Here is an 18428-nt window from a genome sequence, read left to right as displayed (position 1 = left end):
TCTCTCTCTCCAGCCTGTCTCCTCTCTCTCTCCAGCCTGTCTCCTCTCTCTCTCCAGCCTGTCGTCTCCTCTCTCTCTCCAGCCTGTCTCCTCTCTCTCTCACACACACACACCCAGAAACACTTGTCTTCTTAGGTGTTAAAAAGGTTATTCCTGTTGACCCATTTGTTTCCCCAAATACATGAGTCATTCAGCCCTCAGCAAATAAATGAATTGCTATGAATTGAGGCTTCTATTTAGAATATTTTATTATTATTTTATTATTTCCTCTAAGCAATTCACTTAGATTATGGTCTAATATGAACCAGGTCTCAGAGGGAAAAGTGAAATCAAAGCAACATGTAAAACTGTTGGCTACAGAGATACTTATGCACTCTAAAAACATCGTCTGCTATCTTAAAAGTCATCATTACTGTAAGGTCCAAAAGACTCCACACAATGGCTGCCTGTGTTATTAGCATACCAGAGCACACGCTGGCCACCAGGCTCTCTCAGAATCACAGGCATTTGAGACGCAGTCCATATTGGCACCCTGGCTCCTCTCTGCTCTTCTCACCCCCTACCCTAAACTTCTCCGACTCTTGGGCTTCTCCCCCTCTCACCCCCAGCTTCCCATTCTCCAAGAACCCTATTTCAGCCAAGTGTTCTCGCCCCTTTTCCCCGGTCACCTTTGCCCTCATCCTCTGTCTTCCTCTTTCTCCGTCCTCATGCCCAAGTCCCTTCCGTTGGCCATGTTCTGTCCTGTACGTCCTCTCCCTGCTCTGGACTCCTTCAGGTGGCTCTGCCTGTACTCTGCCTCACACCTACAATGAAAACCTTCCCCTCCAAGTGGAGCAGCCATGCCCTCAGGGTTAGAGCAGCACAGTGTACGGGAAGTGAGGAAGGTTTGTGTGGGTGTGCAAGTATACACGTCTGTGTGTGTGTGTGTGTGTGTGTGTGTGTGTGTGTGTGTGTATGTGTGTAGGGCAGGAGTTTTGGTGCCCTGCTCTGTCACTGTCTGCCTTCTTCTTTTTCGACAGGGTCTCTCTTGGAACCAGGCTGGCAGCCAGCAAACCCCACTGTTCCCCCACCCCCGCTTGCCCGTCCTGGGACAACCCACAAGCGCAGCCACATGTGGCCCTTGACCCTGTGCTGGATCTGAGCACAAACCACCGAGCTTGCTCTTCAAGAGCTCCTTCCTACCTGCTGTGCCATCCTCCAGCTGGTCTGCAAAGGCCAGGGATGTGGCTGTTTGGGATTAAGGTTTGGCCTTGTGCTTTGTTTTGCTCATGTATTTTAAATTTTTAAAGCCTTCACCCTTTCAGCACCTTCCCACTAGTGTTACTGTTCAAACATCAACTCATACGCTACCGTTCGCAACCCCCTTCCAGAGCACACATACCTGATCAAGCGTCTGGTTTTCACGCCTCAGGCTAGGCTATTCGAGATTAAATACCCTAAGGCAGGGCGTTTATGTTCTGTTTCCTGTTGAGAAAGCGCGCACGCGCGCACACACACACACACACACACACACACACACACACACACACACACACAGAGAGAAACCTGGCTAGGGGAACTATACCTCTCCGACGGTAGCTCCAGTTCCCTGGACTGACGTGTACACAAAATAAGTTTCTCTTCAGCAGCTGACAGACCAACTTTGCATGTTTTATGTGCTTGGTTCCTTTTGCGCACAGACTCAATCGTCCTGTCACTAACGGGCCCTGGCTGAGACTGACGCTGTCCTGGGTTTGTGTCTTTGGCTGTCTGGATGATCCCTGGCACTGGGCAGCCTAAGTCTGGGCTCTGGGCTCCTGGTCCCTTCAAGAGAGCCGTAGGGTCCGACCATGGCCTCTCACCTTTCTCCTCAGTGACCCCAGTGCTGCGGTGGAGGAAGTCTGCCCAGGGCCTTGGCCAAGGCTCTGCAGAGTGAAAACATTTTCTCTAAGCTCTCAGGAAGTGAGTCACTTGTAAATGGTTGCACTGTCCTTACTCCAGAGAATCCACTTCTAGGGGTTGGGAGAGCAACACACGTCTCTGCTCTTTTCAGGTTTGTACAGCTCGCGTTTCCAGATGCCAAGAGTCATGGACTCTGGATGAGTGATGCGGTGGACAGAAAACTGGCTCACGCGCCTGTGAGCCTAAGGGACAGAGCGTGGTGCTGGGTATGGGTGTGAGTTAGCTGCTTCTTGCACAGTTTCTACGTGAATCAATGACACAATGGGCTAAAAACATCCATCACCACAGCTGTGCTCTGACGTCAGATCAGGTCACCAGCCAGGCTGTATCTCTCCTTCCCGAAAACCAAGGTTTTCCTCATCAGAAGCACCACTCTTGGCCTGGGGAGATTAGGATTAACAGCTTTCTGTCGGAACATGAGTGTGGCTGTGTGAGGAGACAGGAGTCTGTGGCCTCTGTTCCTCCATGACAGGGACTGTTCTTAGAATGAGCTTTTGTGTCCCTCCCAGGTGTAATTACAGAAGGGCTTTACTTCAGGTCACCCAGCATCTTACCCATCGTTCAGAACGATGTTGTCCTTGTGACCGCAGATAGCCTAAACTCATGTGACCTTGTCCTTGTGAACTAAGTGAACTTTTGCTCACATGACCTTGCCTAGCCCTCAGAAAGACCTCAGAACATAAATGACTTGATGCTCTGAATAAAGTTGACTATTGGATGTGACTTCAGTCCACCTCACTTTTAGGCTCCTTTCTCCCAAGTTCATGCTGCCATGTGAACTTGTGGCGACAGCAGTCCAGAGAAAGGAAGCCAGGCCAAAGAGCTCAGCGAAGCACAGACAGTTTACCAAGACGAGGTGGACACGGGCAGGCTCTGCGGGGAATGTGAGCAGCCGAGTGCACGGCACAGGGGGAAAAGGCAGAAATGCCTGTGGCCTGCCAGGCAGCTGTGGTAGAGGGAAGACAGGCAAAGGAGATATGAAGAAACTGAAGACCCAAACAGAAGAAAGGGAGGCAACTGTTTAGTGAGGTTTGGTAGAGGGAGACCAACAGCACGCATCACCATGCTCAAAACCAGCCAGGTAAAGAAGGTGTCCATAGTGAGATGGCGTGGCCGGGAAAGCCAAGTGCTCCAGGAATCAGGGGATGCCACAGCCATCTGCTGGGAGGCAGCGTCGGAGAGCAGTTCGGAGGCCGGGGAGAGGGTCTGCCAGAGCAGGGAGGGATACAAGAGGAGGCTGTGGCTGTCTAAGAGACTGTGTCACTTGGGAGGCACAGAGTAAATGAACCGTCTGCCATGTCAGCAGAAGGAACTGAGACCATGTGCAGACATGTTTAAATTTGGAGCATCTAAAGGACATTTACAAAGCAACGGGAAGTGCCAGAAGAAGGACAGTCATCGTGACAGATTTAAAGAAAGAACTGCCAGTCAGATCATTTCCATCATGGAGATGAAAAGACCCTGAGCTCAAAATAAGGCAGAAGCAGAGCTGCAGCAGCACACTGATGGACAGATGTCAAGTGAGAGACGCCATGGCCATGTCAAATCATAGAAGAGGCAGACAGACAGGCATGGTGGTGGAGCAGCAGCTCACATCTTGAGACACAGCCGAGAGGCAGACACACACACAGAAACACACAGAGAGACAGACAGAGACTCTGAGAGACCAGACTCTTGAGTCTTTTGAAGTTTCAAAGCCCACCTACAGGGACACACCTCCTCAAACAAGGCCACACCTCCTAATCTTTTCCAAACAGTTCCACCAACTGGGGATCAAATATTTAAATATTTGTGATTACCAGCTGGGCATGGTGGCACATGCCTGTAATCCCAGCACTGTGGGAGGCAGAGGCAGGTGGATCTCTGTGAGTACAAGGCCAGCCTGGTCTACAAAGTGAGCCCAGGACAGCCAAGGCTACACAGAGAAATTCTGTCTTGGAAAAAAAAAAAAATCTCTCCCAAATATTTGAGATTACATGGGCCATTCAAACCACAACAGACCTCAATTAAGAAAGACTCCAAATATTAGCCTTGGCTTCCACATCTGTGCACATGCAACTATACATACATGTGTCCATACACAATAAAGAACTAGCCACACATACGCAGGGGGGGGGGGGGGGGGGCAGCCTCTGTGGAGAGGAAATGTGCTGGAAGACTTGGCTCCCTGGCTTGCCGAGTCCTGAGACAGTGTGCTCCAGGCCTCACTCTCCTGAATGGTAATGCTGTGAGCAGCTTCAACCGCTGAAGGAGGCCGGCTCACACTGTGCACTCATGTGTCTGACTGGACTCTCTGGATGTGAGTTTGAAGGAAATCACCTCACAGAAGCCCTGAGGATAGGGTGTGAGCAAACCCAGCCTCCACAGGCTCAGGTATTTGCAGGCTTAGGAGGCTTAGGAGGGATGCCCTTATTGGAAGTGTGGCCTTGATGCGGGTGTACCCAGGCCCAGAATCTCCCCCTCTGCCTGCGCAGGTCAGGCTGTGACGCTCTCAGATCCAAGGCTACGCTGCCAGCACGCCACCATGCTCCCTGCTCTGATAACGGACTGACCCTGTGAAATTATAAGCAAGTCCTCAATAAAATGGCCTCCGTCAAGGTGTCTTCAGAGCAGCAGAACTGTGCCTGAGATAGTGGTGGACAAGTATAATTTCAGCATTTGGGAGGCTAGAGCAGAAGGGCTGTTTCCAGTTCAAGGGCAAGCTGTGCTACAGCGTCTGGGTAACAGGTGGAAGAGCAGGGGTGTTGGACCTGGACAGAATGCTTCCAAATGTATTTGCCAAGTGATGTGGACATTACTTTAAGCCTGCTACAGGGATAATGAGATCCGCCAATTTGAAGTAGGCAGCACCGTCCTCACTGATAGTCATACTCTATTCTGAGATGCTGTGAAATCTGCCTGTAAAGAGGCAACCCAGGGCTGTTCCTCCCTCAGTTCTGAGCCAGTCACTCCCAGCCGCAAGGAATTCGGGTGCTGACAACGCCCACTGTGTCCCCACCAGGAACCTGGGGTGCAGGGCTGTTTAGACTGACATCTGCTCGTGAAGGCTCTGAGGGTCAGCCCCCCTGCAGAAGTCCGCAGGGTCAGCGAGCTTGATGAGGGTCACTGCACGCCCCGTCCATCCTGCTCTCTGCTCCCTTCCCATGATTAGGAGAGTGCTCTGGGCAGGCGGCCTGCACGGAAACCTCTGCCCCAGAGCCTAGATCCTGGGAAGCCGCATAAGCTGGTTCAATGAAAGTGAAACGTGGGAGGAAAAAGACAGCCAGGAAGCATGGAACTTTCCTGGAGAGAAATAATGACCCTTTCATTTCAAAACTCAGTTGATAACTTGGCCATAATTTCACTAAATTCAGTACGTTTCTAAATAAAGTAAAGTTAGTTCCTTAAACTCTATGACTATGAGACATGATAAAACAACACATACATGTGTGTCGATATGCATGTGTGTATGCATGTGTGCGTGTGATACGTATGTACATGCAGCATGTATATAGATTAAGAATGTAATTTCTTCTTGGTTCATCAACAGGAAGAAGGAAAAACATTTCAAATGCCTACTGGTGACATTGGAAAGCTCTTTAGCCCCTCACAGATAAAGATACCACAGCAGCCGAAGCCATCTCCCCCTGGCTAATAAACCACACTGGGATTTCACTTCTTTCCAGAGACTCGAGGTGGCTGGCGTGCTCACAAGAAAGACATCTGGAAGGTCCATCAGCACAGACGTAAGGCTCTTAGCTCTTGTTGACTCCTGACGTTAACGCCCGCACTGCAGCATGATGAACAGCGCTGTAAAGGCGCTCCAGCGTACCAGTGCCGGCGAGCCGGGGGAGCAGGCATCAGGCTGCTTCCCAGTCTAACGACAACACTTATCTCAACCTGAGGACCTCCCCGAGGAACGCCAGTCATCCTGTGCAGGAGGAAGTACAAAGAACTCTGCCGAAGGGCTGTGTTCTCCTGACAAGTCTATTCTAGAAACTGAGCTAACTGCAAAGCCTTTAGTTCCGTTCTTTCCGTGTTAGCTGACCAAGCGGTGGGCGGGGTCTTACTTCTTTTTCTCGTACCTGTGGTGAAACGCCTGACCGAGGCAACCTAGGTGAGGGAGGGTTTACTCTGAGTAGGTAGAATGCATCACGGTGGGAAGGCAGGGAGAAATTAGGCTCACACCTATCCCAAAGGGTAATCCTGGCACTCAGCCAGCTCTTCATTCTCTTCAGTTTCCCTTTCCCCTTTTCATCTGGCTGAAGACCCCAGCTTGTGGAGCGGGGCCAGCGACACTAGAGCAGGTCTCCCTCCTTGGAAACACCCAGCAGTGCTCCTCACCAATGCCCCAGGTGTTGCTCAGTCAGTCAGCAGTGGGAACCAACCAGCACGAAGAGTTTTCTTTTGAACAAGAGAGAGCTTAGTTATCCCACGGGAAAGAGCCCGGTCCACTGTGGGGTGCCTCCTGTGGAGATCCAAAAGGCTCATATAGTTCAGTGCTGGTCCCCGGTTGGCGGAGCTCTTGAGAAGGGTGAGGAAAGTATTGCAGGGTGTCACCGGGGTGGGCTCTGAGGTTTCAAAGCACCGTGCCGTCCCCAGGCTTCTCTTGCCTTGTGTATATGGATCAAGACCTAAGCTCTCATGCTACTTCAGTGCCATGCCCTCGTGCCTGCTGCCGTGCCCCGTACCATGCTGGTCTGGCACTTTCCCTTTGCGCCTGTTAGCACCCAGAACGGTTTCTTCCATAAGTCGCCTCAGTCACAGAAATAGAAAAGTAAGAACGACATCTCCGATCACGTATGGGTCAGGGAAGCCCCAGGGCACCCTCCCCCCAGAAGAACCAGGCTGTCGCCGCTGCTGTTGGCCGCCCATGACCAGACAGTAAGAGCCTGCTGCTGCAGATACAACACGCTTAGGTTGCGGGACACGGATGGATCAAGCCGGAACTGACCTGAACACTTCCTCCCACAGGCCAGCTTTCCAAGTCTCAGAGCGCTCTGTGGGCTGCTGGGGAGAAACCCAAGAGCGGAATTATGCTGTGATGAGCTCTGCACACAGCACTGGCCGGCCTGCCCGGCAGGATGTGCTCACGGTGCAACGGTGCACGAAGGTGCGGGTGTGATCAGTCATTCTGCACTGACTACGGCCTGTGGCACAAGAGGGAACTCAGCCTGGTGCTGTGAACCTCGTCAACATGCCCCCTCCCCGAGAGTGGCTTTAAAGCGGGCATCCAGAAATTTGCCTGCACCGTTGGGGTTGTGCTGGTAAATTTTAACCCTGAGCTTGAGGTGAAGCCATGTTTGTGAGAAGAGTTTCTCGGAGGCAGAAGGTCGCAGGCCTCCACCACGATAGACTCCTTCATGTAGAGTATGTGTCGGGGATGACACTTAAGAGAATGAATGTTCCATGGAGCCTCCTCTGGTAGGCGAGAGTCCTGGCTGTCTGGCTGTCTGTCTTCCTTCCTTCGCTCCTTCCTTCCTTCCTTTCCCCACCCTTGCCACCTCTCCTCCCATCTCTGCCTCTCCCTCCTTCCTTTACACCATTCTCTCTCTTTGGGGATGGGAGAGTTAAAGCGATCCTTCACCATGCAGCCCTGGCAGGCCTACAAATCCCTCTGTAGACTGGGCTGACTTTGAACTTCCACAGTCAAGCTTCACGGCTCAGATTCTGGGATTTCAAGAGTGCACCACCTTGCTCAGCCAGAAGTCTTTCTGAGCCACCTGGACAACGACAACTTTAATCTCTGTCCCAGGTGCTGGTTCTTGGCCAATGTGGCTTAACAACTGGGATTTACCCATGCAGCAGCTGTAGACAGCAGAAAGAAGAGCCCGTAACCACCACAGCAGTGGGACTGTTAGTTGTACCACCAGACTTCCAGACAGCCTCTAAGGCAAGCAACCGTACTGACGCTAACAGCTCGGACTCAGCCCTTCTGCTCCCGCCAGCTAAACAAACAACTGCTAAAACTCACTCACAGTATTCACTGCCTTGAAATATTTTACAGACAGGTAAAATATATGTGTGGGAAGAATAATTTCTTATTTCTAAGAAAAGCAGGTAAAAATTAGAAATACTGGAAAAAGAAGGGTTTGTTAAAAAAAAATTGCCAATCATTTGTGAAGCAGCTGTAAAAGATTGGAGGAAAATAAGAAAAAAAAATCTTAGCTGGTCTAATGAAATGACCGCAGTGTCTTCGCCTTCTACTCTAACACACCGTGACTGAGCGCAGCCACCGCCATCGCCAAGTCTCACCAGCACGCTCCGAAGGAGTTGTGTTCGCCTGTTTGTTACTAGAAACCTGGTGAATGACTGCACATTTGAAATTTCAAGGCCAACAAGATACTGAGGAGTGTTCATAAGGCCGGGCCTATGGTGCAGGCATTACAAGCACAGCTACTGGGAGGCTGAGGCAGAAGAATTGCAAGTTCAAGGCCAACTGAGGCAACTGAGACGCTTGCAAAATAAATATAGAGGGAGCTGGGGAGAGAAATGGGGGAGGGAGAAGGAGGGACAGAAAAGAAGAGGAGGATGGCAGGGGAGGGGGGAGGAGGGAAGGGGAGGAAGGAGGAGAGTGGGGACCTGCTTATGGTTCTCTGCTTTTAACTTTCACAACTAGTCAATCAGTCAAACAGCCAACTGTGCGGTCGGCGTCTCCTGCGGCTGTTCAGGCAGCTCCTCCTCTGGACTCACTGGGTAAGTCACTGCGTGGGAACTGTTAGTGCAAAAGCTGGACGTCTGGGATGCCCCGACCTTCCTCCTCCTATCACTACTGTGAAATGGGGCTTGTTCCTACACAACACACAGAGAGCTTCGGAGGTGGACGGTGGACACACCCACTCTCTCTGCTTCTCTCACATGGGACTCTTGGGCTTCAGTGTCAAAATTCAGTGTGAACAGGAGAGCCGAGCCCCAAAGCAATGCTCGTGTCCCCTAAAGGACTATGGAGAGGAGTCCATACAAGAACAAGACTTTAAATCAGGAATGTTTGGGATCGGGGTGAGAGCATTAAATAATTCACTAATTTCAGCACTGGATTTATAGCTTTGTCTTCCCCCATTCTTCAGGGACCATATTTCTCCGGGAAGCAAATATTTATTTTTATTGTTTCACAGGAAAGGAGCGGAAATACCAAACCGGCTACTACAGAATTTTGTGTGGTCAACCGCCAGGGAATGTCATTTAATAAAGTGTTTGGCTCAGCTGTGGGTCAGGGTCACATTTACTCTCCCACCAACACTGCTGGACAGACTGACTGCTGTTCCCTTCCTTCAGGGACACATGAGAAACGGTGAGACACCATCATTAAGGGCAGAGAATACTTCGTGTGTTCCTGTGATGGAATAGTTCTGCCTCTTCCTGTTTTGGCTTTTTTGAGACAGGGTCTCAAGGCCCAGTCAGTTCTGTATAATTAGTAGTTCCTAGGCCATCGAGACCGTTTCAAAGCAAAGTGCATGAAGCCTAAGAAATCACACCTGAGGTGACCTCAGGCCCAGTAAACATGCACAGGTGCACACCCCATCAACATATACACCTGTGAAAAAGGACATGCAAGGCCGAGGCTTTCTATACACACACTGCTGAAAGGTCTAAGACAAATGCTCCCCACGTGTGCCACGGTTACACAAGCATTTTTAGCAAGAGGCTCCTGCTTCACACGTGTGCACCCGCTGAGTCTCACCAGCCTGGGCTGTGTGCAGCAACACGCTGCACATGGAAGCAGGAGGAAGGCTGAGTGTGTGCTGACCTGAACGCCGAGCCCTCGCCCCCTGTCCAGGGCCAGGAGCACCCACACATGGGAAGGGGGCGATGACAGGAGCAGGCCCGTCACAGCATAGGGCAGTGGCTTACTTGAGGGCAGTTCTGTAGTGGTAGATCGCCTCCTTGTTCCGGCCTTGGTCTTTCAGGAAATTTGCGTAGTTGTAATGAACCTTGGCATTGTGGGGCAGAGTCTGAACTCCAGACCTACAGTGGATATTAAAAGAAAGAAAACAAAAATCATGCTTTGGTCAGCTCTTTGGTTTTACTCCCAGCTTCAGGAGGCTGCGTTGAATGTCCACTGTTTTCATCCCAGGCTTCTGAACATGGTGAGTTACACAAGTGACTCCACAGGGAAGGAGCCAAAGCCACGGCAGGTGTGCACAGCCGAATGACAACACCCCTGACCAAGGGGGCACAGAATGTCTGCAGGGAAACGCCTTCTCTCGACGGAGACACCGAGGGCGTGGTAGGGTCATCTTGGCTGAGGCTTCAGGTCAGGGCTGAGCAGAGCCCAGCTGCAGGCAGGAGGGAACAGAGCACAACCAGGACAGAGCCTCCAACTGCCCAGGCCAGTCTGTCCTTCCAACTGAGGGTGCAGCGGGCAGGGGACCTGACCTACTGAAGTCAGACCCTGAAGAAGGTGGGCCAGTCCCTTGTTGAGGGACTCTAGCCTTGGGCAGGCCCTCCCCCTCTCATGTCTACCTCAGGCAAAGGCTATTTATTTACAGATAGAAAACGAAGCAGTGGAAGTGATTCTGTGTGTGCAACACAGAGATACAAGGCAGCAAGATTCTCCTACGGTGAGAATTGCAGCCGTTACCAAGCGCTGCTTTAAGGCATAAGATGAAGTCTGCCATGAGGTACCCTTGCTCTGAGCCTTCCTTCAGCTTCCTCCAACATGGTGCAAAGGGTCAGGAAGTTTGGGCTTCAAGATAATGACCACATGCCAGGGTCTAAAATGCAGTGTCCCAGAAGTCTGGCGGCTTTATAAAACCAGCTTACAAAAGTATATGCTACAGTCACTCAGGGTCTGTGCAGAGCGGCCCAGCACAGGTGGCCAGGGAGCGTGTCCTTAGACCCTGAAGCCAGTTAGGAGAGATGGGCAAACAGACATTCCCAAGGGGAAGCACATCCGAAGCTCACGGTGAGCTCAGTCCGGAACGAAACAGAACTTCCAGACAGCAGGCACAGAGCTATGGCTTCCAGGATAGAGAAGAGCCGGTGGCAGCTGAGGACAAGGCAGTGACATGTCCTAAGCACACGCGGCCTGAGTGTGAAAGTAATGGGACTTGACACCTCTTGCTCCTGCTACCGTGTTCTCCTGGGTATGATAGTTTCTACCTTCCCAAACGGTGAGGCAAAGGCCTTCCTCCCTTAAGCGGCCTCTCAGCAGGCCTTTGAGCCCAGCGGCCCAGCAGAAGATGCAGGGAAATGAGAGCAGGGGCATGGGGACAGGGAGCCCAGAGACACTAAGAGCTACCAGGTCGCAGACAGACCGAGAGCCCAGTGATCAAGGAGAAAACACCGGGTTTCCCTGAAAAGCAGTGGGGGAGTCAAGGCAGAGCTTTCACAGAACGAGAGCAACAATTTGGTGTTTGCGGACTGTGGTGGCTGCTGTGCAGGAATAAAGTGCAGGCAGCAGGGCCTTCTGCTGTGGAACCGCAGAGACGAGGGCAGGAGGAAGCAGGGTGGCAAGGATGGAGAGGAAGGGTGGGTGTGGCAAGGAGAGAGCAGAAGCAGGCGGAAGGTGGCAGGGTCTGCGATGGACTCCACCAGGCCGTCCTCCACAGGCCAACCAGTTGTACTCTCCCTTCCTTCATTCAGGTTATCCTTCTTTGTGTTTTCTTTCTTTCAATAATTACAGACTAAGTATAACAGTGAACCATCACCAGAAAGATGACTATCAACTGATATCTCTATTGTAAGATTTATCAAAATTAATCATGCACTATCCAGCCTATGCTAATATCACAGAAACAATTATTCTGTGATTAATGAGATGAGGACTTTGAACACTACCAGCCTCGCTTAGCTCTGTGACAGCCTGTCCCAGCCACCGTGAAACATTCTGATAAAACCGAAGATCAGCGTAGGTCAGTTTCTGAGATGAAGCGTCCTGTGAGCCCGATGTCCTGGTGGGCCCTGCTCCTGGCTTGTGGACCTCTCCTCTCTAGTTGTATCCTCCCACACCTCTCCTTGTCCACGTGCCCAGTGGGTAAGCTCTTCCATCCTCTTCCTGTAATGGCAGCAGCCCCTGGCTCAGGCCCTTCTTAATGACTTCATTCATTAGCATTCCTCTCCCCAACTCTGACTGCAAAAGCAGGAAAGCCGGATGCCGAGGCATCAACAATGACCTGAAGTTAGGGGGGCAGTAAAGCTGGTGCTGAGCCCCTAACTTCAGTGTAAACCCCACAGCCGTGCTCTCAACAAGGCATAAGGATCAGCAGTCAGCAGGGTGTCCAAGCACCACACAGCTGAGCCCAAATGCTGTATTTCCCACCAGATGCTTGTCTGCAGCTGAGATCAGAGGCCCGGGGTCACCCCCATGCCCTGAAGCTAATACAAGGAGGGTGGGACCAGGAGAAGACCAGCTTGTCATGTGCACCTGCTGCATGAACCTGACTTGACCATCAGGCCAGTAGGTGGCAGGGAGGGGAGCCAGGCCCAAAGGGCTGAAGGGAAGTGGGCAGGAGATGCTCTTGAAAACAGGTGGACAGGGCAGAGGACTATCTGGACAGAAAACTCCTGGGACTTATTTTAACTAAGGGAGGAAGGAGAACAGTCAATGAGAATGAGGAAGAATGACAAGAGAAGAACCTGCTGTGCGGGCAACTGAGTTGGACCTCAGCATGTCTCCTAGATGAAATTTCATTTAATTCTTAAATATGAAGATACTATCAGTAAGGAAATTCCGTGCATTGGATAAAGCCCATGGGGAGATACATGAAAACAAATACGGTTAAAATCACGGCCGCTTTGTATTTAGCCTCACTTAAAGCCCTCTGGCTGGGGCTCAGGAAACTGTGGAGGCCTGACAGAGCCGTGGGAAGCTAGGGACAAGCCCATGGAGACAGGTCAGCTGGACACAGCAGAGGCCAGACTCCGCCCCGCTGAAGGAGGATGGACTGTGTCAGTCTCACTTCCTGTGGCTATTTGCCCAGGGCCCACATGGACTCTGTCTTCCATCCTCTGCAAATCTCCACAGTTTCTAACGCTGGCTGAACTGGTTTCCAGTCCCACCCAGAGTCTGAGAGTGTCTCAGTTAAGCTCTCTTGTGTCTCAGTTAAGCTGCACTTGTTCCTGCCTCATTGAGAGCAACTGCTCTACGGAGCCCAAGATGGAGACTGTGAGTCCCCACTCACAGTCCTGCTCGACAGTCCCGGGAGCAGCACAGCCAGGACGGAGGCCTTGTGGTGCGATGCTGCCCGCTTCTTTATTCAGTTTCTGCTAGTCTGTGCTCACCCTTCACTGTGACTATCACTGCCAAGGTCAGCACAAACATCCTTCCCCTATTCACACCATCAACCCGGTTACACAAGGCCCACGAATGATGAACAAATAAAGAAATTGTGATTTGTGTGTACAATAGAGTATTATTCAGCTTTACAAAAAGAGATTGTGTCATGTGTGACACATGAGTGGCCTTTAACACATTATAAAAGCTACATAAAGAAAAATTCTGTGTGCACAAGAATTTAAACCCACAGAAGCAGAGAAAGGATGATGGTAACAGAAAGTCAAGGGAGAAAGAAATGGGAACAGAGTTAACTCAAGCGAATCACCCCGTTAGGTGGGGTGAGTCTGGAGTTCACTCTGACCGTCTTTATTAAGACACCACGATCTTGTTCACTTTGATCATGTCAAATAGGAGAGGTAGAAGCCATACAGCTCATCACGAGTAGAGTCGTGTCGGTGTGCACACGGCCTACACGCTGAGAGCACTGGGCTGTGCCGACACTCTGGGTTGTGTTTCGCTTTTGTGTGTGTGTGTGCCTTGTCTGCATGGATGGCTGCGCAGTGCCCGCAGAGGCCAGAAGAGGGCGTCGATCCCTGGAACTAGAGTTACAGATGGCTGTGAGCTGCCACATGGGTGTCAGGAATCGAACCCAGGCCCTCCGGAAGCACAGGCAGTGTTCTCAGCCACTGAGCCATCACTCAGCTCAGCATTCTGACATGTCTCCCTCACACCTCTTATTTTATTAGATAACTTGAGAAGTAGAGAAGAGCCACCTGCGGCAGGTGTCTCTCCGGAGCTTTCAGACATCAAATTGCTTTGTTCACACTACTTGACAGGCTGGTAGAATCACGGCAAATCCCTAGATTGAGACCACACATTAAAACATCGCTAATGGCAGCCAGAGTCAGAGCAAAGGAAAGCGTAGGAGAGCTGGTTCTCCTCAGTCTTGAATCCTGCTTTGGCCCAAGGAGTCATAGTGCCACAGACAGGTGGGGACGCTCGTAGAGGATTTTAATCCATCAACACAGCTACCCTGGCCAGAATGCAGAAATACCCTTAGCACACACCTTAAATCCCAAACAATGAAGGTAAAGTCAGTTGACAGAATGAAGCAGCCATATTTGAAAGTGAGGTCTAATTGAGACTCAGACAAAATGAGAAAGATTTGACAGAATTGAGAACAGAGAGGAAGGAGAGGTGATTAAAAAGGGAACAGTGCAGAGATATGGGGGGGGGGAGAGGAAGCAGTTTTACCTGAACAAGTTTACAGAGACAGGTTGAGCAGAGAACAAGCTAGACATAGGTGAAGACAGAACGAGCCAGGGAATGAGGAACCGGAGATTAGAACAGATTGCCAAAGTTAGTATGAGGCCAAGCAGAGCAATTCAGTCACAAGCTGAGTGAAGCCAGACTGAATCAGTCAGCTTGGCGAGGAGTTTGAGCCAAAACAGCTGAGTTGAACCAGCCAGCTGTTAGCTTAGAACTAGAAAGGGTGAGCTTACTCAGCAGTAAGTCTCTGAGGCTGAAAACATTCTACGTCTAGGTTAGCTTGTATGGAGGCTAGAAGATCCAGGACTAGGCCTGGGTTAGATGGAGGCAGTAAGCATCGAGAGGACAATTAAGTCAGGAGAATAAAAGGTACTTTGACAGATGCTTGGACAGCACTCCTCTGTAACCAAACTTTGGGCCAAGTGCCCACCTGCCATGGGTCATCTTCATCATTTCTAGGGAGGATGCTAATTATTCTATCCTATAATACATGTGAAGAGGCTGGAGCCTTGGTAAGTACTTGGGCAGAAACGTCAGTCATGGCCAAGAACAAGTCAAGCTCATCCTGAAGTTGCTGAGCCGCAGGACACCAGCACCATCTGCACTATGCTGGCTTCCTCAGTCTCCTTCCTCTTTCTGTCACCGCATCTTTCTCTTCTCTTATTACAGAGCACAGTCAAAACCTGAGAGCGTCACTTGGTGTTTATCCCACGGCAGACCCTGTTGAGGCATTTTTCATGCACTGTTTGATTCTCACACTGCCCCTTGGATGATAAACACTGTTATTCTCCATTGTCAACGAACTTCTGTGATTTTCCCAAGAGCCAGCAGTTAAATGGATGAGCTCAGCATGCAGTCAGAAAGCCTACTCCAGATGTGACCGCCAGTCACTCACCCTGCCACAGCAGCCAGCAGTGACATGTCCAAGTGAGATGACATTGTTTCTCTCAGAGGAAACCACACATGTCTGGCCTGAAAGAACAAAGGCTCCACTTTCCCCAGGACTGAACAGTCTCTGCTTAACTTAAAGGAAATCACACATGTCTGGCCTGAAAGAACAAAGGCTCCACAGGCCCCCACTTTCCCCAGGACTGAACAGTCTCTGTTTGACCTGAAGCATCAGACACTTCGATTTCACCTGACACAAAAATTCACCTGCTCTTCTAAGGCCTCCCAGGCCAAAGTCCCTTTCAGCACAACTGTGGAATGGCTGCACGTCTGATCAACTACTCACTTCCTACACACTTCCACCGAAAGGGACAGAAGCTTCAGGATGCTGAGTCAGTGCGCCTTCTGATTTTGGTGCTGTTATTTTTGAACTGCTGGTATCAGCTACGGCTTAAGCTCTAGCTTGTTGGGCTTGGAGCAAATGCTGCCTATCCCCACCCCCACCCACCTATGCTGTTTTGATTAGGCAGTAAACACCACTGGAAGATGCCATTCCCAGTGAGCAGCTTTATCCTGGGAATGCGCTTGCCATAACGGCAGGGCAGCCGGAAAGCGTTTCATAAAGACATCACCTATTAGAGTGAGAGAAAGAAGATGAAACACAGAGACCAAGAGGATGTTCTGTGTTGAACTTCAAAGCCCGGCGTTGCTGACATGACCCTAGATTAGGGCACAAGGTTAGGGGGAGCCCCTGTTCCGTGAGAACTACCCAGGGAAGAACGCTTTAAAAGGAACAAAAGCAAACCAGTTACAATTGGAGTTACAATTGGCTGTGAGCCCTTATGTGGGGGCTGGGAATCAAACACAGGTGATCTGCAAAAGCAGCCAGTGTCTGTCTTAAGCAGCAGAGAGACTGTCTTAGTGGTGCAGCCACAAGTGCCTGTGACCCTCCAGACACGAGGACCTGCCAACAGCCCTAATGACAGCACTGGGTCACCCAGAGGGAAGGGGGGCGCTGGCTCAGCGTGTGGAGCGCTGGCTCAGCAGGGAGCGCTGGCTCAGCAGGGAGCACTGGCTCAGCAGGTGGGAGCACTGGCTGCTTTTGTAGATCACCTGTGTTTGATTCCCAGCCCTCACATAAGGGCTCACAGCCAATTGTAACTCCAGTTCCTGGGGAACCCATGCCTTCTTCTGGCCTCTGTGGACTCTAGACAAGTAAATACTCATACACATAAAGTTAAAAAAAAAAAATTAAACTTGTTTACAAAAAAAAATGCAAGAAAGGAGTTAGAGAGATGACTAAATGGTTGCGAGCACTGGCCGCTCTTCCACAGGTCTGAGCTCCAGCACCCACCCGAGAGCTCACAACTGTCTGTAGCTCCAGTTCCAGAGGATCTGCCCTCCTCACTCAGACACGCATGCGGGTAAACATCAATGTACATAAAATAATAAATTGCTGAAAAACCTGAACGTGGAAGGACATTGGTTTGGAAGAAGGTGGACAGTGAGAACAGACCTCAGACTGAACAGGGAATGCATGTGGGCATAATGCCTTCTACCCACGCAGCGCTGGCACGAAACATCGCTAGGCATGACAACCAGCCTCGTCCTACAGCAGTCCTCTGTGGGAACCGGGGGGCACCACCACGCCGACGATGCCACCAACGGCACTGTGAGTCAACGACGCTAAAAATCCTTACATTGTTGGGCGGTGAGAGCAAACCCAGTCTTTCCTTCCCACCCTGAGACAGGGTCCTGCCGTGTAGTCTTGGCTGCCTGGAACTCTCTGTAGAGCAGGCTGGCCTCACACTCTCAGAGATCGCCTGCCGCTGCCTCCCGAGTGCTGGGACTAAAGAGTGTGCCACTGCGCCCTCCTCAGACACATTCCTTACAAAAGGTGGCAGAGCCGTGACTATCTGCATTATCTGTTCACTCCTTCACGCCTTCACAACGGTTACTCACGTTCACGCTTTGGGATAGGCTGAAAGCTATAGGTTAACCTATGTGTGTGTGTGTAAATCACACACATCTGTGTCACATATATGTATGTAAATATGCACTCATGTACGCACACGTGTGAATGCACACGCATATACATGTATACGGCTTATGCATATGTAAGCAGGCACACATACCTTCATATATGTGGACATGTGCAAATAACACATGCACAGCAATACACACCCCTAAGAGTGATGCTGGACCTGCCCAGTCTGTCTGGCAAGTGCTCTGCTCCGGAGCTGCTAATGCCAACTCAGCAGACACGCTTGCATCAGAACACAACTCCATCACGGAGAAAAACACACCAGAAAATAAAGTCTCCATTCCCTCACCTAAAATTAACGTTTAAAATAAACAGTGAGGTCGCAGACCGTGATTTAACGCTCTGGGATATTCCAGGGAGCGCCGCTGCCTGCCTCCCCCTCCTGCTGAGTGCTCACCTTCCCCTTGAACCCGGCTGAGTGATGAAGTGAGGCGTGCAGACTTCATTTCAGTGACTGATTTTATAGCCCGGCTCATCAGTAGGTGTTTCCACCCAAATTCACAGACCCAGCATCCTTCTCTCATAAATCCATGCAGAATGAGTTCATGTTAACTTTTATTGTCACTTAAAAAATCTAAAATTAAACCCCAAATAAAATTATATCTTTCATTTCAAATTTATTGGAAGCGTTTTCTAGATTAACACATGCTGTCATAGCCATGTTACTTCACTGGGGAGCAAACCTGCTCCAGTGAGAGTGGGAGGAAATGCGCATTTACCCGTGTCATCGTACCTGAATAAGGACTCTCTGCTCAGCCAGATCTCATTCTGCTTCACAGTTTTCCAGGAGAAGAGCAGCAGCAGCAGCACAGTGGACGCCATCAGCGAGCTGGCCCCGCACCTGCTCAGCCCAGCGCACAGCTTGCTCAGTCCATGCACGAAGAGAATGCAGTAGCCCATGCTGGAACACAGCAGAGGGAGGAGCAGGTCACTGTGGGCTGGATGGAGGTCGCTGTGTGGGGTCACTGTGTGGGGTCACTGTGGGTAGGGGGCCACTGTGGGGGGTCACTGTGGGTCAGGGGTCACTGTGTGTGGGGGTCACTGTGGGGTCACTGTGGGTCAGGGGTCACTGTGTGGGGTCACTGTGGG

The 18428-nt window shown here is 50.8% G+C and overlaps 1 protein-coding gene across 1 annotated transcript in view; it reads right to left on the bottom strand.

Moving 5' to 3' along the window:
* The window catches only part of Tmtc1 (transmembrane O-mannosyltransferase targeting cadherins 1), a gene marked incomplete at its 5' end in the record, with an annotated part of 135277 nt that overhangs the window by 14356 nt on the left and 102493 nt on the right, over positions 1-18428 (bottom strand). The window contains 2 exons of the mRNA XM_055605615.1: positions 9772-9885; positions 18073-18240. Of these exons, the coding sequence (XP_055461590.1) occupies positions 9772-9885; positions 18073-18240 (282 nt within the window). The remainder of the gene's footprint in view (positions 1-9771; positions 9886-18072; positions 18241-18428) is intronic.

Source organism: Psammomys obesus, unplaced genomic scaffold (genome assembly GCF_907164565.1).
Source record: "Psammomys obesus unplaced genomic scaffold, mPsaObe1.curated_primary_1811, whole genome shotgun sequence".
Classification (NCBI taxonomy): domain Eukaryota; kingdom Metazoa; phylum Chordata; class Mammalia; order Rodentia; family Muridae; genus Psammomys; species Psammomys obesus.
The sequence above is the reverse complement of the archived record's forward strand: the minus strand, read 5'-3'. Positions and strand labels throughout refer to the sequence as shown.